This window comes from Wyeomyia smithii, chromosome 3 (assembly GCF_029784165.1).
Source record: "Wyeomyia smithii strain HCP4-BCI-WySm-NY-G18 chromosome 3, ASM2978416v1, whole genome shotgun sequence".
In the NCBI taxonomy this organism is placed as follows: Eukaryota; Metazoa; Arthropoda; class Insecta; order Diptera; family Culicidae; genus Wyeomyia; species Wyeomyia smithii.
The window spans coordinates 87,619,865-87,642,747 of NC_073696.1; the positions used below are offsets into that span (position 1 = coordinate 87,619,865).

General features: G+C 36.4%; 1 protein-coding gene across 1 annotated transcript in view; it reads right to left on the bottom strand.

Moving 5' to 3' along the window:
* The window catches only part of LOC129731819 (cGMP-dependent protein kinase 1), a 36,279-nt gene extending 15,122 nt beyond the window's left edge, over window positions 1-21,157 (bottom strand). The window contains exon 1 of the mRNA XM_055692142.1: window positions 20,532-21,157. Within this exon, the coding sequence (XP_055548117.1) occupies window positions 20,532-20,615 (84 nt within the window). The 5' untranslated portion in view covers window positions 20,616-21,157. The remainder of the gene's footprint in view (window positions 1-20,531) is intronic.
* Between the last annotated feature and the right edge of the window lie 1,726 nt (window positions 21,158-22,883).

A 22,883-nucleotide genomic window follows, 5' to 3' on the forward strand; every position in this document is an offset into this window, starting at 1 on the left:
CTAACTTTTTCACTCAATTTGCGCCAGTTTTGATTCCACGAGTGAAACTTGATTTCATTTTATGATTTTCCTAGCTTTTGGATAGATATTTCTGTATATGTTTTCCAAACAATAATTTACAAACTTACTTTGATTGTGATTGGTTTGGCAATTTTCAAATAAACTTAAAATTCTGTTCGGGTTTTAATAACTACATTTAAGCATATTGTTTTGGCGAACATGTGTATCTGCATTTTTTTAATTCTTATGGCTTTGAATGCATGGAACTTTGCCAGTTTTTTTTTCTACTCAATAGGAAACTCGCAACGAGAGATAGATTTCATCAGAAAGATCGCTTCACTCGGACGGCTGCGACCATTTTGCTCGGTTTTATATTTTCAGCTTTGATGTTTTGAGCTTTGGATTCATGGAATTTCGCCGATTCCCTTTTAAATTTATTTTTATTTTTATTATTATCTTTTTTTTTAAACAAAGCGTGTGTTTTGGCTTTTTCGTCATACCAGTGGTCGGCACGCTCTTGTTTGCTTTCGGAGAGGGCAGTTCAGTTTCGCACGCGGTATACGACGGTTTCGAAGTTCAATGACTACGCATCAATGACCATTACATCGTACTATGCTCGGGTGTGCCTCGTGGTGGCTTTCTGGTCAGAGACTTCGCTCGCGAAGGTTTTTTTCCTTACTTGTTCTATCGGTTATTTGAGCGCATTATCCATTTTTCCATCATGCCACAAATCAACGCGGTATGATATTTGTCACTGGTACCAGTAGTTTGCGTTGTTAGCGCTCGGCGTGCGGTTGTTGCGTTTTACAAAATCCATGCGTTTCTAGGTAAATTTAAAAAGTTCACGGGATAAAACGCGAAGTTTGCTATGATACAGACTGTTAACGATTGGTAGGTTGCCGAAGACAACTATAAACTTCGATTCTCCTGTATACCGATACAGCGTTCATGGCGCGGTTCTATTTATATCGTCTCCTGGTGGCCGGTTGCCCAGAGGCCGAGAAGTAACCATATCGTGCGCGAATTTGTGTAGAAAAGATCGCACCATTCACCTCGATGGATCCAGATCAATTCCTTTCCACTTACACTTATTCCTTCCTTTGATACTTGTGGACGATGCAGAGGATTCCTCGGTCTCTAGTAGCAACAAGTATTAATCTAACACTCCCGATATCCCTTCCTCTATTGATCTGCATTGAGCGTGGCCAGCTACGTTATTGACCAGTGAAAAGAAAGATCACCAGGAGTTGTACACTGAAAATGGCTTGCTACTCCTAGGCACCATTTTGACGGTTCTTTGTGCAATTTCAGCTGATTCTGGTCAATCGCGGGCAACACACGGGCGATCAAATATGCTATGCTATGCTATATTAGGTAAACATAATAAAGATTCTGGGAAAAATTATGAATTCTACAAAACAAAATGAATCATTTTTTTATATTTTTACGATTAATGATAAAAAATATCTACCTGCCCACGACCATGGACACAAAACAAAAATATCGCTGTGCGCTTGTCTTAAGGTTACTGCAAAGACACACGTTGAGAGATAATTTCCGATATGACGAATAGCGCTCTTCCTAGTATTAGCGAAACAAAACATGTGAATCCCCAGTGACGTGACGCACATTTCACACCACTTGAAGTTTATTCGAAAATGTGATAAGGATTAAAACTGGATCGATTAACAGGATTTACTTAGGAGGCATGTTTTGAAAGCGACGCAACAAATGATTTTATTCTTGTTCACTGTATTGTGACTGCAGTGGAAGCACATATCGTTCAACGTTTTGATACTATAAAAGTGTGAAAAACTTGGCAAAATTAGAATGATGCGAAACCGCAGTAATATTTTTTTTATCAATTATAGTATATTTGACACGGCACGATACATTATATGTTTAACTGAGCCAGATACAATTTCAATTAAAATTAAATTAGAAAGGGAAAGGAAGGAGGCACTTTTTTAATTCTCGCGGCCGACTACGAGCTAGTGGGGATTTAAGGTGGGAGGAGGGGAGATACAGTTATTACTTAAAGCTGTTCCAAGACTATTAAATTATATATAAAAACTATTAAAAAGGTATAGATAGTTGATGCTGGTGTTAATGACTCTCGTTTGTTGCAGTAGATGTGGTGGTAAATACGTGTTGTGGCTCAACAGCGATACTGCAGCATGGGTCGTTTATAGTTTATGGCGATTTCATTAGCAGTGTGTTATTTCCATAGTATAAGGAGAAAAAGATCATCAAATAAACCGCAATAATATTGTTCGATATTGGCGCGATTTTTTAAAAGTTTGTTTCTCTATTTCCCGTATATTTCGTTTTTACTAATATTGAATACATAATTTTTTTCTCGTTCGAGGGTTTAGATTTTTACGTTAAATTACATAATTAAATAATAATTAGCCAACTCAATAACAAAAGGAAAAAAAGATCTATTGTCAGGCTCCATCCATTCTTTGGATTTTTGCTCACATTACCTCCTCTGCCTGTCAATCGCCTTGGAGAACTACACTTTCTCGCACACGTGAGTTACTAATCACATTCAGTCGTCGAGTATTAAAAGTAGTAGAACTCACCATGGGTGCGTATTCTGCAGAACGTTCGATTTCATACTGTTTTTGTCGCACACCAGAGCGATAAGAACAGTAGCTCAGCTCTCAGATGTTCGCTGAGCAATTCATTTCAACTAACTTGCGTGTGCGGATGAGCTAATTACAAAAATTCCACTGAGCTTTTGCTGAGCGAAACTGAGCGCGTTTAATCATCAGAGAAACTCTGCGCTCTCTAAACAGCAGATGGTGTGATGCACATTGAAAAGCTCACAGTTGTTAAAAGGGGAGAAAAGTGTTTAATCTTCAAGATCAAGATGAAAAAACGAAGCTTGTCTATTTTTTTAACTCAGATGCCACTTCAAGTTTCGAATATAATGGAAATGTATACTTTGAGGTTCCCGTGGAAGTGGTGTAAAGTACGATTGAAATATAAACCCATTTTTCATCATAATTACCTTAAAAAAATACAACATTAAGAAAAATACTAGTTAAATTTTATTTATTGCCTTGTCAAATAAACGTCTTGTTAAAAAAACTTTATTTTTTAAAAATGTGAATTCTCAGAATATCGAAAAGAGAGTAATCTATATCAATAACTATTCCGCTGCAGAACGGAATTGGAAAACAGTGTTTTGGCGCGCTCAAATCACTCACTCTGAATGCGGGTAGCGTTATAGTAGAGATGATGAATGCGGCCGGGTATTGAAGAGAGGGAATAAGAGAGAATAACGTAGCAGATGAAAATGTTCGAAAGTAAAACTATTCAAAGTGAAATTTCTGTAAAAAAGGAGAAAGTTCCACCTATTGTGGTAACTATTGCTTCTGAATTTAATATTTTTAAAAGAGAACTTTCTACGTTTCTCTCCGACGTCAAAGTTACTTATCAAATTGGCCGAAGAGGCGAATGCCGTTTACTGGCCCATTGAAAGATTGGTCGTATTGAAAGGTCTCACCAACGATCAAACCGTTGATGAGATCAAAACTACTTTGACAGAATTACTTGGTATAGCCCCTACCCAAGTAATTCTGATGAAACAAAAGTCACGAGGCGAAAACAGTCTGCGAACTGGACTTTCCCTTGTAAATTATTTAATTCATTTTAACCGCAGTAAGGTTAATAACTTAATTTTTTTTGAAAAAGCACATGCTTTATAAAACGTGCGTGTAAAATGGGAATTATATCGAAAGTTTGGCGGAGGTTATGGCCATGGTTCAAAGTTTTGTAACATGGACCAAGAATGCCTGATTTGTGGAGACTCTTCTCACAAAAAGGACACATGTCCTGTGAAAGAAAGTAAAAATTTTCGCTGTGCGAATTGTAACGACAACCATATGTCGAATTTATATCAATGCCCAGTCCGTTTAGCAATTGTTAAGGCAAGGCAAGGTAAACAAAATTCACACATGTCCTGTGAAAGAGAGTAAAAATTTTCGCTGTGCGAATTGTAACGACAACCATATGTCGAATTTATATCAATGCCCAGTCCGTTTAGCAATTGTTAAGGCAAGGCAAGGTAAACAAAATTCAATTTCCCAATTAAAACAAGCTACAAAACAAAATTCTCCAAGCGTACCAGTGACGCATAGTTTACCTACTCCTTTGCATACCCGTTTAACTTATGCACAGGTTACAGGTAGTTCGAACATTATACCGCCTAGTGTTGGTAGTTCGAAAATGACCGTTAATATGGGTAAGCAAAACACGCTAGAAAATAATTGTACACCTATTACTCCAGCTATTATTGCTGCCGAAAATATTTTTTCCAATGTCAACTGTCTAGGGCCTATTACGGCAGGTAAACTTTCTTTTCTGCAACAGGCTATGTTCGATCTTATGAACGCCATGTTGCAGGCAAAATCAATGTTTGAAGCCATTCAAATAGGCACAAATGTTACTATTAAAATTGTTTCTAATTTAAAATTTAGCAATGTTTTCAAGTAAAACAATTAAAATATTAAATTGGAATGCTCGCTCATTGAAGGCCAATGAGGATGAGCTTTTTAATTTTTGAACAGTAAATAATGTGCATATTGCAATTATTACTGAAACATTTTTGAAACCTAACATAAAATTAAAATATGATTCCAATTACGTGGTTCATAGATATGATAGGATTCAGGGTTCCGGCGGTTGAGTTGCAATTGTTATTCATCGCCGAATCAAACATCGTGCTCTTCCCCATCTTGAGACGAAAGTTATTGAAACTTTGGGAATTGAAGTTCAAACTGAACTTGGTATTTTATTTATTGCCGCAGCATATTTACCATTTCAATGCACACGCGAGCACAAAAATTATTTTAAAGGTGATTTACAAAAACTCACCAGAAATCGTTCGAAATTTTTTATAATCGGCGATTTTACCGCTAAACATCGTTCATGGAATAATTCTCAAAGTAATTCCAATGGCAAAATTTTATTCAATGATTGTTCTTCAGGATACTATTCTATTTTGTCTCCGAATAGTCCTACATGCTTTTCTTCTGTAAGAAACCCTTCAACAATTGATTTGGTGCTTACAGATCAAAGTCATGTATGTAGTGATTTGATCACACATGCTGACTTTGATTCTGACCATCTTCCAATAACTTTTTCTTTATCACATGAATCAGTTTTAAACCCTATGAGCTCTGTTTTTAATTATAACAAGGCTAATTGGGAAAGATACAAAACTCATATTGAGAGAAATTTCAATAATGAGCTTGATTTGCAAAACGAAGTGAATATTGATTCCGCTTTGGAAGCATTAAAATGTGCAATTGTTGATGCCAGGAATTGTTCTGTTCCAAAGGCTCAAATGAAATTTGATTCACCAATAATTGACGAAAATCTTCAACTTCTAATTCGTTTGAAAAATGTCCGCAGACGTCAATATCAACGTTCTCGTGACCCTGTTTTTAAAACTATTTATGAAGATTTACAGAAAGAGATTAAACATAGATTTACTCTTCTGAGAAATCAAAATTTTGAGACTAAAGTTGAAAAATTGAAACCATATTCAAAACCTTTTTGGAAGCTATCGAAGATTCTTAAGAAACCTTCAAAGCCTATTCCAGTTTTAAAAGATGGTGAACGTTTTCTTGTATCCAATGAACAAAAGGCTCAAAGACTTGCTCAGCAGTTTGAGAGTGTTCATAACTCAAATTTGAATTTTGTGAGTCCAATTGAAAATGAAGTCACACGTCAACTTGATTCAATTTCTTCCCAGTATTTTTTACCTGCAGAAATAATTGAAACTAACTTGAATGAGATTAAATCAATTATTAAAAATTTCAAAAATATGAAAGCACCTGGTGACGATGGAATCTTTAATATACTAATCAAACATCTCCCTGAGAGCACAATGGAATTTTTAGTGAAAATTTTCAATTGCTGCTTCAAAATTGCATATTTTCCCAAATTATGGAAAAATGCAAAAATTACTCCAATTTTAAAACCGGATAAGAACCCAGCTGAAGTTTCAAGTTATCGACCAATCAGTTTGCTTTCTTCAATAAGTAAACTGTTTGAGAGAATTATTCTTAACAAAATGATGTCACACATCAACGAAAATTCAATTTTTGCAAATGAACAGTTTGGATTTCGCCATGGGCATTCCACAACTCATCAATTGCTCAGAGTTACTAATATGATACGAGCCAACAAATCTGAAGGTTATTCCACTGGAGCTGCTCTTTTAGACATAGAAAAAGCATTCGACAGTGTTTGGCATAAAGGTTTGATTGCGAAATTGCAAACTTTTAATTTTCCAATTTTCCTAATCAAAATTTTAAAAACTTATCTTACTGATCGAACTCTGCAGGTTGTCTATCAGAATTCAAAATCTGATAGATTTCCTGCCAGAGCAGGTGTACCTCAAGGTTCAGTCTTGGGTCCAGTCCTGTACGACATATTCACTTCAGATCTTCCTGATTTGCCTCCAGGATGCACAAAGTCATTGTTCTGCGATGACACAAGCATTTCCGTAAAAGGAAAAAGTCTTCGTGTCATATGCAGTCGATTGCAGAAAAGTTTAGATATTTTTTCTTCCTACTTGCAAAAGTGGAAAATCTCTCCCAATGCTTCTAAAACTCAAATGATAATTTTTCATCATAAGCCTAGGGCTTCTTTCCTCAAGCCAAACAATAATCACGTTGTCAAGATGAATGGGGTTATTTCAAGTAGGTCCGACAAGGTTAAGTACTTGGGACTAATTTATGATAAAAAACTTATTTTCAAAGAGCACATTGAGAGTATACAAGCCAAGTGCATCAAATATACGAGATGTTTATATCCTCTCATTAACAGGAATTCTAAACTTTGTTTAAAGAATAAACTTTTGATTTACAAACAAATTTTTAGACCAGCAATGCTTTATGCTGTACCGATCTGGTCAAGTTGCTGTTCAACAAGGAAGAAAACGCTCCAAAGGAGTCAGAATAAAATTCTGAAAATGATTTTGAAGCGTCCTTCTTGGTTTGGTACACTCGAATTACATAGACTTACTGGTGTTGAACCATTAGAAGCTATGTCAAATAAAATTATTAACAATTTTCGACAAAAATCGTTGCAATCCTCAATTGCTACGATAAGCTCTCTTTATAGCCAATAAGTTAGCAATTAAGTGAGTTGTAAGTTTACTTCCCCTTTTCTGACAAGTAGGTTTAAATCCCTACGAATGATAAGTCCTAATTGCGAAAGCAAACAAATCCTAAAATTAAAATTACAAATTTCTAACAGTGTTGAGAAGTCACCATTTGTGATTGGACACACATACTCATTATTTACTAATATTTATCATAAATACTTAAGCTACTAACAAATCCCCCTTTAAAAAAAAAAAACGTAACAGATGAAGTGTATTCTTTTCATCTTCAGCGATACTGCTTACCGTGCAACACGCGAGCTGTTTAAATAAATCGTTGCGTAGTTCAGTTAATGGCCAATTCGAGAACAACATTTGAAATGTTGTTTATCACATGGCATAAAAAGTACTACATGGCGTTAACTGATACTAGTACAATATTTTTAGGGTCGAAACGGTTGATTCTATCGGTGTAGTGTCTCTGACAAAGTTGTAGATGGTATTTTTTTCTTTTTAAATAAAATATACACTGTGAAATATCTGAAAAAAATTTTTTTTTCAAGTTTTAACTTATTTTGTTTTCTGATTATTCAAGTTCAAATCAATGTTTGGGTAACTTTTTTGGTTTTCAAAATAAATAGATTTTTCAGAATTGGGGTTTTCAAGATATTGAATTCATAATATACCTATCTTCAAGCTAAAAATTAAAACTCATTAAACCTATTTGTATGATTCTTTTGAAGACTTATTATGTATAGAAAAATACTAATAATTATTATTTCTTTTATTCATATTTTCAATTTTCTATGTTTTTTTTTTTTTTTTTTTTGAAGAACAAAATTACCAACGACTCTATACACCAAATAAACCGTCAAAAAAAATTCTTCACAAAAATTGAGCTATTAATATTTCTATTACTCCATGATCCAACAACCATAAAATTTTAGCTTACCTTTTGTAGATTTTACAGGCAAAACATGTTTTTTCAAAAAAATTTGAAAAATAAATATATTTTTAATTCTATTTCTATATTTTTTCTTTAAATTTTTTTAGAGTGTGTACTTTTTTCAAAAGTAAAAAACTACTATTTTCAATTCTGCCGGAGACGTCATACCTATCAAACACACCGTCCTGGCTCTAAAATTATTTTGGTTCATTAACACCATTTTCACACAGGTTTACTTTTTTCAAAAATAAGTCTTGTTAAAATATATTACTAGAAAAGCTTAAACCAAATCGAAAATGGTCGATTAACATCGATGTCTTATGTGGCTTGAAGTTGCTTTACTGATCCTGTAAATATTCCCCTTTGTAGTGTCGAGGCATTTGGGTCTTGAAGTAAAACAACAAGCAGTTGGATTCGTGGCGATTTTACCCCTTGTATAGTGGGCGACTTTACCCCCAGTGGAACATTTTCATATTTGACCGAAAAAGTAGTCAAAATTACAAGATTACTCACGGCCTTCGATATTTCCGAAAGAAGATAGATTCAGGCAAGTGATTAAACGTATATTCACGAACAAAACAATAGATTTTTAGACTGAAAAACCTTAAGTCCCGTTGCCGCAAAACAATAGCGCATTGACTGGTTGCCAGCTGAAAGGTTGTTTTTGATTATTTCTGCGACCGTTCGTGCACTATCAAAACAGAAAAACGTGGAAAATGTTATGTAATTATACTGTAATAGACACGTTAAAGAAATTTTTCAATTATTTTATAACTTGGTAGTAAAACTACGGTCTTACCCCGCAGGGCGGTCTTACCCTGTTTACCCCTAGGTGACAAAAAACGAATAGCAATAAAGTTTCCTGAAAGAGTGAAAGGAACAAAGCCAAGTTTTAAAAAGCTATACAATAACAGTGCGAAAAATCAGAAAAGAGAGTTATTTCAGTCAAGGGTGATTCCGGGCGGTCATTATTTCTCTCTCACGTATGCGGACTTATGTATTATTATCTCTGGTAACGGTCTTGCAGATTAACGTAGCCATTGTAATCAGATGGATGTCGCCCCTCAAAGTCTTCAATGTTCAACTTTTTGACCGATGTAAAAAGAACATGAAATTTCCGATTTCCAATTTTAATACCAAATGTCTTATAAATGCATGAATCGCTAAAAGAAAACTGTCTGGCTGGAAGACTTTCACAGAAAGCTTTTTTATCTCGAAAAAACACACTTGGTTTCGAAATTTTGATTTCTACAATTGTATATGGGTCATTCCATACGAAATGTACATGCCACTTGGACACGACCATTACAGATTTTGCTCAAAGTTGGGAGAATTATTCATCTACTGTCTCTTTGGAAAAATCCCAATTTTGGTGTCGATCAGAATACCCTCCGCTCTCTAGGACCCCTCTCTTTATTGCACAGTCGCGCAATTTTTGTCTAAAATCTCTTTCTTCTTTTCCTTACAATTCATAGACGTAAGATGTTCGAAAAATACTGATAGATGATTTGTGAAGAAAATAAACCAAGGAATCCAGAAAAAATTATTTTTGTATTTGAAAACTAAATTTACATTTTTCGGCAAATGCAGCAATTTTTATTTTAAATTTGATAATTTCTCCTTGTTCCTTGGAAAATTTCACATAAGTAACAACTATCATCCCGAGGTAATATGAGCCAATCTCGAGATATAACATTTTTACGAAAAAAGTTGTAAATTCCGTAGTTATTTTATTTTATAATTTATAGAAGTAAAACACCCCAACAGTGATAGATGTATTTGAAGGAAAATAAACCAAGGAATCCAGAAAAAAAATTGTTTTTGCCCGGAAGTGTTGCCAGATAGATTGTTTTTATATTTTAAAATCAAATTTGCATTTTTCGGCCAATGCAGCTAATTTTATTTAAAATTTGATGGTTTCATCGTGTTTCTCAGAAAATTTTACGTAAAATTTTCCAAGAAATACGATGAAACCGTCAAATTTCAAATAAAATTAGCTGCATTTGCCGTAAAATGCAAATTTAGTTTTAAAATACAAAAATAATCTATCTGGCAACACTCCCGGTCATGTTTCTGGATTCCTTGGTTTATTTTCTTCAAAAATCACCTATCACTATTTTCCGGGTGTCTAACGTCTATAAATTGTAAAAAAAAATTAATTATGAAGTTTACAACTTTTTCCGTAAAAATGTCATATCTCGAGATTGGCTCATATTACCTCGGGATGATAGATGTTTCTTATGTTAAATTTTCCAAAGATCAAGGAGAAATTATCAAATTTAAAATAAAAATGGCTGCATTTGCCGAAAAATGTAAATTTAGTTTTCAAATCCAAAAATAGTTTATCTGGCAACACTTCCGGTCAAAACTTATAGGAAAAGTTACGAAAAGTTGAACCGAACCTTCAAATTTGAATTAAAATGTTACCACTTTAGTTCTACTATCGGTGGGCCATTTACGTTTTCGTCAAAACTTGGTTTCCTTCGTCCAGGAGAAAGAGAGAAAGAGAGCTTGTGAAACTACAGGGTGTCACCGTGAAAGTGATACACACATTTGAGTGCCTCTTTCGGTATCAGGAGGCCTACCTTTTTATTCAGCTGTGTTTGTTTCGATTGCGACACATGTTTATAGTCCACTTGAAAGTGATAACGGCAGTGTTTCACTTTTTCCAGAGGAAAATTGCAATGCATTTATGTAGGGAACAAGAAGAGCTCCGTTGCCGCAAGGGTTCAGAGTCCGCTTTGGTAAGTGGGTGGTCATGGGTTCGAATTGTAGTAGTATCAGGCTAAGGTCTTTAGCATGGGTTAATTCTCAGGCTCCCCACCACGCACCCTCCCTTCATTCTAGATTTCACAGTACCCCTGTTGATTCTCCTTCTAACAAAAATAAGTCTCTATTATAATAAAACTGGCGATATTGTTAGGATGGACGGAGGCTCGGTATAGTAGAGATGTGAGCTTGAAACGGACAGGTGAAACTTACACACAAGCACCGATATGAACAATAAGCGTATCACTTACTTTAGTAGTGATACTGCCAATAATATGAAATGCGAAGTACAGAAAACACCTGGGCAATATCACAATAGATCTAATCTCTGGTCGCAGTGATGAGTCCACACAAAAAAAAAGCAAAGAACGAATCAGGATATTGTATCTTACTGGAATAAGGAATATGGAAGCTGACACTTCTGAATTTGAACAGAATTTTCGTGTACAGGACCATCAAACGATTCGAGGAAACTGGCGGGGTTTTCCCCAAGCAGAAACCGGGTAACAAAAAGAGTGTATGGACTGCAGCGGTTAAAGAACGTATCCGGCAAAATCCAGTCCGGTCTGCAAGCAAAATGGCTCTTGAAATAATGAAAAATGACTTTGGATAGGTAGCACTGGACTGTGTATTCCATGCAAAATATTCATAGCAATTGTATTTTTACATGAAACCTATGGTTACTCTAATTGAAATATCATACGAATACAAAAAAACACATCTCTAAAAATTTCAGTAAATAAAGATTTTTTGACGGAAAATTTTTAAAAAAATCATGGTTTGCTAACCTTGCTAACCGATAAGATATCTTACTCTCAAATTTGTGTATTTTTCTCAAATTTTGTGTCATATTTTCACTTAACCCTCTAGTGCCCAAGTTAATTTTTATACGGACTTTGAAAAAAACACTATGTATCTTTATAAACATTTTTTAAGTATTGATTGAAGCTCCTTAGAGCTGTAACTGAAGACCATCTAGAGGCGACACTGGGCACAAAAGGGTTGAGTACTTAAAAAAGCTTCTGTACTTGAAAGAAAATGACGTAAAAGAAATGGAATACTATAGAGAAAGAATTTGTAAGAAATTTATTCGAGCAAACCCACAAAATTATCACAATCAAACGTGAAATTCAGCCAAATTTAAAAAAACTCGTATATCTCTGAAACTTAAAGAGATAGCAATTTTGTATACAGGTATGTTCCGTTTTTGGTAACACGCTCCTCTATTTTCAGTTGCCAAAAATGGAACAGTGCCAAAAACGGAAAATTTTTTTTCTGAGAATTTTTTGCTTTTTTATTATTTTGAATATTGGTAAAAAACCTAAATTAATCCACCTAGCGGTCAGACCCAGCCTTTCTCATTCAAACTTTTATTTGTAAAAATAGATTTATATGAACGCTTCAATCCAATGAATGTATATTCACTCTTTAGGTTCTAAAATATTGATGTTGTAATCTATACATATGAAAATGCAGTCCGGTCTGTCTGTCTGATCCATATAGGCTCGAAAACTACCGAACCGATCGACGTGAAAATTTTTATGTGGGGGTTTTTGGTGCCGATAAAGGTTCCTATGATATTTTGAGACCCCTGCCTCTTCTGTAAGGGAGGGGTCCCATACAAATTAAACATAAATTTCTGCACAACTCAAGAACAAACCAAGCAAATGAAACCGAATTTGGCATGTGGATGTTTTAAAGGGTAACAAATATGTCCATAATGGTTCGACGCCCCTCCCTCTTCTGGCAGCGCATGGTTCTGCACATCTCGCGAAAATAAATGGAACCATATTTGGCAGATGAATGTTTTTAGTGGTAACAAATATGTTCCATAATCGACCTCAGGCAACATTTTGTTTTGGATTGTAAGATGGCAACTTCCGTTTTCTGGAAAACAGCCAAAAATGGCGGATTTCCACACAATAATAATAATATCTGGATCTAGAATGATACACAGGAGCTAAAATCGATCGAAATTGTCTTCTAATGCCATTATGAAATGCAAAGTGGCGACTTCCGGTTTCGGAAAAACAACGACAAACGACCAAATACCACTCAATATGGGTATTTCCGAAACCGTAATGATGCACTGTTACCAAAAATCGACTCCAGACAACATTTTGAATTGTAAGATGGCAACTTCCGGTTTCTGGAAAACGGACTGAAATGGACGATTCCCATTAAATATGAGTATCTCCGGAACCAGAAAGATGGACAGAAGCTTAAAATTAATCACAGACACAATCTTGAATTTTAAGATGGTGACTTCCGGTGTCTGGCAATCAGCCGGAAATGACCAAATACCATTGAATATGAATGTTTTCGGAACCAGAATTACGCCCAGATGACAGAAATTGATTTCACAGGCAATTTTGAAGGCCAAAATGACGACCTTCGGTTTCTGAAAAACAGCCCAAAGTGACCAAATACCACCCAATATGAGTATCTCCGGAGCCAGAATGTTACAAGAAGCTAAAAATTGACCTCAGACGCCATTATGAATTGTAGGATGGCAACTTCTGGTTTCTGGACAACAGCCAAAGATGGCCGATTCCCGTCTTACATGAGTATCTACGGATCTAGAATGATACACAGCAGCTGTAATCGACCACAGACCCCATTTTGGATTTGGATTAGGTTGGCGACTTCCGGTTCCTGGGAAACAGCCGAAAATGATCAAATAACACCCTATATGGGTGTTTCTTCAACCAGAATGACGCTCAGAGGCCAGAAATTATCTTAAATACCATTTTGAAATCCAAGATGGCGACTTCCGGTTTGTGAAAAACAGTCTAAAATAACAAAATATCATCCAATATGAGTATCTCTGGAACCAGAATGATGCAATGAGCTAACAATTGACCTCAGGCACCATTTTAAATTGCTAAATGGCAACTTCTAGGAAACAGTCGAAAATGACCGAATAATACTCAATATGAATATTTCCGTAATCGAGATGATGCATAGAAACCAAACATTGACCCTGGATACCGTTTTGAATTTAGAGACGACCACTTTTAGTTTCTGGAAAACAAACAAAATAACTAAATACCTCCCAATATGGATATTTCCGGTTTCAGATTGATGCCAGAAAATCTGCTGAAAATGACCGAATACCACCAAATATGAATATATTCAGAATTAAGGCGATAGACAGAAGCCAAAAATCGAGGATGTTGTCATTTCGATAAAACCAATCATTTCAAACGATTTGTTATTTGACTTTGATTATATCCTATGGCCGATTCGTCGTGCATTTGCAGACTTTGAACACATCGCAAGGAATCAATGAATTTGGAACGTTCAAATAGTACGATACCACATTTAAATTATGTTGAGGCCACATATGTCGATCAAAGCAGGTATAGTTTTCAATAGTCTTTGAATTTCTTTTCTTTCCATAACTGTTGAGCCACATATCAAATTGTTATAAAGTTTGTTATTTGTAAGTTTGAAAGATGACTTGTTCGTATGAACGTAATGTTCAAATAAGTCATGTAATCTTTGAGATAATAGACTTTCGTTGTTTTATAAACAATTTAATACATAACGGTTGCTTAAATTCGATTATAATCAAATGAAATGGAAACGTACAGGGTAGCCAAATTTTGAAACCACGTGTTCAATCACAATTCATCAGTTAACCCTTAACTAGCCCGCTCATCTGATAATAATATTGATCAAATCGGTTGTGTAGTTTCTGAGATAATGAATTTACGTGATTTTCACATTTCGGTACATTATAGACGAAGTTACAGTTCGATTACAGTAAAATTCAATAGGGTGTTACGAGGCAGCTAGACCTAATTTGACACTAATTTTGTGGAAATCGGGTCAGCCATCTCTGAGAAAAGTGAGTGGGTCCAAGTAGTCTTCGGTATATGTTCCTTTTCATAGCTGGATTTCACATTTTTTACCATAACAGGCAAAGTAAAAGTCTGATTGCAAAACAAATTGATAGGGTTTTATGCGTAAGCTAGACCTTCCATTTGACACTGATTTTATGAAAATCGGTCCAGCCATCTTCGAGAAACATGAGTGAGATTAAACAGTCTTCAAAACACGTTTCTTTTCATAACTTTTTAACCACAAGTTCAATCTTCATAAAATCCAAAAGTTAAGGATATTTTAGGTAGCCCGTTCATTTGAAGCCAATTTTGTTCAAACCAGTTGTGTAGTTTTCGAGATAATGATGTTTCATGATTTTTACCTTTTGATACATAACCTTTAAACTAATAATCCGATTACAATGAAATTTAATAGGGTCTTATGGGGCAATAAGACCTTCCATTTGCAATTAATTTCATGAGAATCGGTCCAGCCATCTCTGAAAAAAGTGAGTAAGAATAAAAATCTGCACATACACACACACATATACACACACATACAGAAAATGCTATTCGGCCCTTTGGAGCACTTTTATACTTTCAGTTTTGCAAGTGATTGCTATACCTTTCTAGGAGAAAGGCAAAAATTGTGTTGCCAAAAACGGAACCATAAGTTGCCAAAATCGGAACGTGCCAAAAACGGAACGTGCCGAAAACGGAACATGCCAAAAACGGAACTTACCTGTGTTCTGTGAAATTTCATAAAATTAAGAGATCTACAACTTTGTCGACACTCGCAAAGCTCTAGCGTGCAAGCGAAAAAAGTTGGCATCGCAACGCAACCTTCGCAGCTAAATTACGAACTAATTCAAACATCCAAATCAAATCCCTAACTATACCAAGAAACTTTGTAGAAAATCGTAAACAGATTGGTCAAACCCTGAGAGCGCTAATGATTTCGTAGGCTAGATTCATTTCCTGGCCCTGTGTGCAATGGTTGAGGAAAGTTGAACCATCTTGCTGCTGTGACATGCCTTTTTTCTATGTCAATAAAAAGTCGACAGAATATCCGAATAAAATTCTTGTATTTTTGCAATTTTCTCGGATGTCGACGGTTTTAGCACTAAAACGTTCAGCAACTTATTTGCGTTCATAGAAGCGTCAACAGCATCCAGAACGACTCCCCTTATTCTCGGAAATCCGATTTTTCGGGGATGTGTTCCGAAACTGAGGATTCCTATGGATATTTCCAAAGAATCTTACAATTATTTGTTCAAAGTTCATAAAATTAATCCATCAACAGGGCATTTTTATGGTTTTATGAGTTGCATAATCTCGACCTTCTCCAATTGAATTTATTTGTTCTTATTCTGTGTTGCAGCGCGACGTCACCGACACCATTGAAAGCGGAATCCAAATCGCGTACCAGAACGTGCGCGGACTGCGTACAAAAATTGATGAGATTTTCTTAGCCACCCGTGACTGCAATTTGGACATCATCATTTTAACTGAAACTGGCCTGGACGATCGAATCAATTCGTTGCAGCTTTTTGGTACATCATTCAACGTATTTCGCTGTGACCGGAGCTGCCGAAATAGTAACAAATCTAGCTTTGGTGGAGTATTGATTGCCGTAGCACGCTGTCATGCTAGTTCACTGGTCGAGACGGTTAATGGTGCTTGTTTAGAGTAAGTGTGTGTCAGTACTACAATAAGAGGCACGAGGCTATTACTTTGCGGTGTATATATTCCACCTGACAGGAGTCACAATGTCGACGTCATTGAGAAGCACATCGCCTCTGTCGGCGAGCTGCATGAAAAAAGTGGTGATAACGGTATTGTGTTGATATGTGGTGATTTTAATCAACCACGTTTAGAATGGACTGTCGACTCAGCCGTCGCTACAGCCCATTTACCTGCAGCTAGTGCAGTATTGGTGGATGGTATGGATTTTTTCAACCTATGTCAATCGAACCTTCAGCGGAACCATCTCGGCCACTTACTGGATTTAGTTTTTTGCTCCCCTGAATGCCAACTGTTGGTTGATCGCAGCATTGCACCGTTACTTCCTGTCGATCCACATCACCCGCCTCTCGCTCTCACATTGCCCGTCACCTGTACTTGCGTCGCTGCTCGTGTACGTGAAGAAGTAAATCCCAGATCGTTAAATTATCGCAGGATAGATTTTGCCACACTGATTAATTATTTACTGGACTTCGACTGGGAAAGCTTGTAGGCGTGCCCTGACGTTGACGATTTGACTGACCGATTCTGCAATATAATTGTTGAGTGGTTGCATTCCAACTTGCCTCTTGTGAAGCGTCCTAATCCACCTGCTTGGGATACTCTTCGGTTGCGTGAACTGAAACGACTACGGAATCGCTCTCAGCGCAGGCATCGTCGACTGAGAACAGCGCTTACAAAGAGTAATTTCAAGCGTTACTCTGATGAGTACCGCCACCTGAATAGCACACTTTATAAATCATATGTATTACGGGTGCAGACTGACCTTCGAAGGAACCCGAGAAGCTTCTGGAACTTCGTCAACTCCAAAAGAAAATGCTCTTCCGTACCCACGAATGTACATTTCGATAGTGATGAGGCAACATCGGAACCCGAGTCATGTGAGCTGTTCTCGAAGTTTTTTGCCTCCGTTTTTGCCGAAAGAGTTGCTTCTGACCACGATGCTCAACTAGCGGCATCTAATGTTCCCTCCTGTTTAGTTGACATAAGCACCTTTACAATCACGACCAATATGGTATTGGCTGCTGCTAAAAAATTGAAACGGTCTTATTCGGCTGGTCCTGATGGAATTCCTGCTGTTGTTTTTAGTCGTTGCGCCACCGCTCTTGCAGTTCCGTTATGCTACATTTTCAACAAGTCTTTTGCTCAAGGAAAGTTTCCTGCTGTTTGGAAGCAGACGCTGATGTTTCCCGTGCTTAAATCCGGTGACCGGCAAAACGTTCGAAACTATCGTGGCATTACTAGCCTCTCTGCTGGGTCTAAAATGTTCGAGATCATAGTAAGCGGTTACATGCTTTCTCGCACTAAGCACTATATCTCCACCACTCAGCATGGATTTATTCCGGGCCGCTCTGTTTGCACCAACTTATTAGAGTTCACTTCATCGTGTATTTCGCAGATGGAGCAGAAAGCTCAGGTAGATGCGATTTACACCGATATCAAAGCTGCTTTCGTTCGTTTGGACCATACGATACTCCTGTGTAAAATCTCGCGCTCAGGTGCTTCCCATCAGTTCGTTGAATGGCCAAGCTCATATCTTCGTGGAAGAGTGGTACGCGTAAAACTCGGTTCAAGTGTATCATCGCAATTCACCAACAAGTCAGGAGTTCCCCAAGGAAGCAACAAGGGGCCCTTGTTATTTGCACTGTTTTTCAATGACGTGACACTGCTGTTAGGTAACGGCTGCAAGCTGGTGTATGCAGGTGATTTGAAATTGTTTCTGGAAGTTCGGAATATTGAAGACTGCCGCCGTTTACAAGAATTTTTGAATGTTTTCTCCTACTGGTGTCGAAAGAACTGGCTCGTGGTTAGTATTCCTAAATGCGAAGTTATAACTTTCCATCGTATCCTAAAACCGATTATCTTCGACTATCGCATCGATGGTTTGGAACTGAAGAGGGTCGATCATGTGAAGGACCTTGGTGTTCTACTTGACAGTAGACTTACATTCTACATTCCACCTGCATCACAGTACGATGATTTCAAAAGCTACACGCCAGCTCGGCTTCATTTGTAAAGTCGCCCGTGATTTTAAAGATCCTCACTGCTTAAAGGCCCTGTACTGTTCATTAGTACGTCCACTGATTGAGAATTGTAACCTGGTTTGGTTTCCCTACCAGCTAACTTGGAACTTGCGGATTTAGCGTATCCAGAAACGATTCGTCCGCATTGCATTGCGTGAACTTCCTTGGCGTGATCCCGCTAATTTACCACCGTATCCAGACCGCTGCCGTTTAATTGGTATTGATACTCTCGAGCACCGACGGAGATTGCATCAAGCAGTGTTCATAGCCAAACTGCTCTGTGGAGAAATCGACTCACCGAAGCTTTTGTCTCTTGTGAACTTTAGAACTTCACAACGCGCTTTGCGTTCAATTGGATTTCTGCAGACCCCATACCATCGTACATCGTTTGGCTATAATGAGCCCACCACCGCCTGTATTAGAACTTTTACTCGTGTTGAACATCTATTCGACTTCAATGAATCCTTGGATAAATTCGTGCAGAAAGTCAAAAGAACGAACATTTTATCAACTTGACACTCAAACATTGTTATATTTATTAAGACTCGGGTCAGATAAATTATAGAAAATAAATAAAATAAAATAAAATAAATAAGAAAAACTATTTTTGGACAGATTCCCTGGAGATCTTTGCGGTCAAAATTGAAAACGAAGAATAAAAAAGTAACTTAATGAATTTTGATACCCACTGTGACTTTGTTGATTGTTCTTTTAACCACTGATAGTCCCAGAGAAGTCTATCTCGAAATGGCCGTTTTTAAGACAGATCATTAAGTTACCTTAAAACCGTAAAAAAAGGCTTGCTAGAATTCATATTGCTATGGTTCTGAGCCTCATTGGTGTCTGTTCCGGAAGGAGGATTTTGGGGGCATATCACCAATATACCCAAAACCATAAAAAAACCTAATGAAATAATTTTATGGACATTGACCCCTGTTTACGAATAGAAAAATTGCAAGCGTTACTCACTGATTTGGTAGGGTTTGAAATTTATTTCAATCTCCAACAACCCATCAGTTCTACGTTTATTAAAACAATGCGTGATGTTTATCAAACGAAATAATTACTGTTATCATCGAAAATTTCAATTAAAAATCTATATATATTTAAAATGCGTACCGTATCGCTTACAAGCTATCTACCCTCATTGTTATCATAACCAGAATGTTGCGGTTCAGAAAGATATAATTTTATTCCTTCATTTCGATAAGTGCATCATAATTATAGCGTACCTACAACCGCATTTTCCACTCGACGCCACCCAGAAAGCTGCCGTCAGTTATTATTCTGTTACAAAAATGCATATTCAATTTCGGTTTTTAATTGGGTTTATGCCAGACCGTTTTTGGTCTGTGTATGAGATCAAGTTTTAGATAATATTTGATGGATTAGGTTTTTTTTTTGTTGGACATATCCGTTTTGATAATGAATGACTTCCAAACTGCAGGGTGTGCTGTTTATGAATGATCCATTCAAAACCGATTGTGATTTAAGCTGTTTTTTGCCGTGAAATCATATCAGATTAAAGTGAACAACAAAACTACTGATATCGTATTTTCATGGCACTTACGATTACCAAAGGAAGGCAAAGGAACCATTATGCAAATAGAGTATCACAAATTTATTATTTGCCTTTTTTGAAGCGATAAATGAAAATGCCCGTTTCTATTCGATTTTCTTGTGACAACAACTAAAAACGTGGTAAAAATATTAATCCATTTGAATAACAAATTAAGCAGCCTTTTCTTATATATTCATAAACCAAATTTATCCATTAGGCTATCAAATTTTAATATTATGAGACGTCAAAATATTGAATTCACTTTGATAAATCGTGTCTGATAATTAAAGTTCATTCAAAGCAATGCTAGTTTTTTGTTGGCGAATTATGATAATAATGATTAACTCTGTGTCGATCTGAGCGGGGGAACAATTCTACGTCTACCTCTTCTGTATGTAATCAGCAACGCTACTCTAACGAACAACACACGAACGGTTGCACTCAATCCCATGCTAATTTAAACTCATTAACCGCCGTAATCCGTATCAAGGCGCGCGAAATTACCATCTCTAATCAACCAACTATCTTTTCCACTTACCACAATGCCACCGTTACTGATTCCTACATCTGGTAGATTAAATGATCCGTGCTTTCTGGAGAAAAATTTTGCGAAGCACGCCATCACTTTGCTCCTTTCGGTCTTCCTTTCTTTTTTTTTCCTTAAAAAGTTAATCCACACGGTTTGTACACTACAGCCTACAAATACGCGAGGGCACTTCGCGACAGAGGGAAGATAAAATTCTCCTACGAACGCTCTTGTCGAGGTTGACACATGAATTTGAATTTATTTGTTTTCACGTTATGACAGCACCTTTTTATATACCTTCGTTTCGCTTTTATTCAACACAGCGCTACAGTAATATCACTCCGGTCGTCGTTCTCTGGAAAATTCTTCACTGAAATTACTCATTTATTACACTTTTCCTTTGATTGTACACGTAATCTATTATTCACGTGAGTTAATTCAAAAGCGGATACATCAAAGGCTACACAGAGGATATATATCCGTTTCCTTCACATTTTCAGAAGCGCGAAGTTAGGAAACCTAAAAAAACTTTATTTAAGACGTTAGGTTGACTTGATATCTCGAAGGTAACTGTCTACCGTTGCACAAGTAACACTGGTACACCTTCCCAGCGACAGTATCAGTAAAGTGCGGGATTCCTTGCTCTCTGCTGGACAACACCTCGCTAGCCACCGTTAACGAAGGCGGTCATCACCAGGCGGCAGTTTGTTATCAGTTGTTACAACAGAACGGGAACGACATTTTCAAGCTCTGATAAGCGCCGACCAGAGAGGGATGCATCAAGACGATGGCTTACGGTTGCAGGGTCGTACTTGTAATTTGACAGACTAAGCGTCGAATCGATCTTAAATATTTTTGAAAAGCTGCATCTCATATATCATGCGATTTAACACAAATAGAAGAAAATAATTGCAAGAATATGCTATAGAAGAATTTTTACAAATTGAATGAACCAGTATCGAAGGTTCTTTTTTTCAAATTAAACTGTATGCTACAACAACAAAATTTGTTGAATTGGTTGTCTTTGCTTATCACATTAACTATATAAAATCTTATTTCATATGTTATCAAGTTATTAATTCTAAAAAGGTTATAAGAGTAATCTTAAGTTATTCGAAACATATTCTAAAACAATATTGAATTTTTTTAAAGTGGTTCAAATATGATTCCAAAATAACTCTAAAATGATTCTAAAAAGGTTCTTACCTTATTCTTAAATGTTTCTTAAGTGATTTTATAATAATTCTAAAATGATCCTAAAATAGCTCGGAAATTATTCTACAACATATCTAAATTATTCTGAAATAGATCTAAAATGGTTTTGTAATAATTCTAAGGTCATAATGAAATAAATAAGTATTAAATTATTCTCAAATTATTTTAAAATGATTCTAAAAGAAATCTGGAATAGCTGTGAGAATATTATGCCGAAACGATTTTAAAATGATTAACGGAAATTTGCAAAACAATTTTAAAATTATACTAAAATGATTCTAAAATGGCTCTAAAAAGATGTATGAAAGGTTTCCGCAATGGTTCTTAAAGATATTAAAATAGTCCTAAAATGAATCAGAAATAATTCTACAATAATTCTGAAAAAAATTTAAAACAATTTTAAAATAACTCTAGAATGATTTTAAAATTATTAGATATTTTGAAATTTCGAGCGGCGTGCGATACAGTGAAACGCAACGAGCTGTGGCAAATAATGCTAGAACATGGTTTCCCAACTAAACTGATTAATCTGATACGTGCGACGCTCGACGGTTTCACATCATGCGTCAGGACAGCGGGCGAATTTTCGGACGCGATTGTGACGTTAGATGGTCTGAAGCAAGGTGACGGGCTCTCGAACTTGCTGTTCAACATAGCTTTGGAAGGTGCGATACGAAGGGCAGGTGTGCAAAGGAGCGGCACCATCATCACTAAGTCTCACATGCTTCTGGGCTTTGCGGGCGACATTGATATAACTGATGTTAACCGTAGAGCAGTTGAGGAGGTCTGTTTGTCCCTTAGAAGGAAAGCTGAGCAAAATCATTTCAAATCGCCTGGAAATACGCGAAAATTTAATCGACCATTTTTGATTTGAATGAAACTTTGCACACGTATTTGGCTTAGCAAACTGAGCATTTTTCACAGGTGGAGAGATTTTTTACACCCATGAGTTACATTCTAAAAGGGCGTATGCCTTTTGGCACAGGTGTTATTCGAAGCATTGTAGCCCAGAAACCGTTGGTTGTATAGAAAAACTGTCTGAGAATGAGTTGTAGGGAATTAAAAATGCACCATAAAAAATATAAACTGTACAAAAAAAATTTTTTTTGGCCAAAAAAAATTAAAAATAAACATTAAATTTCAATTAAA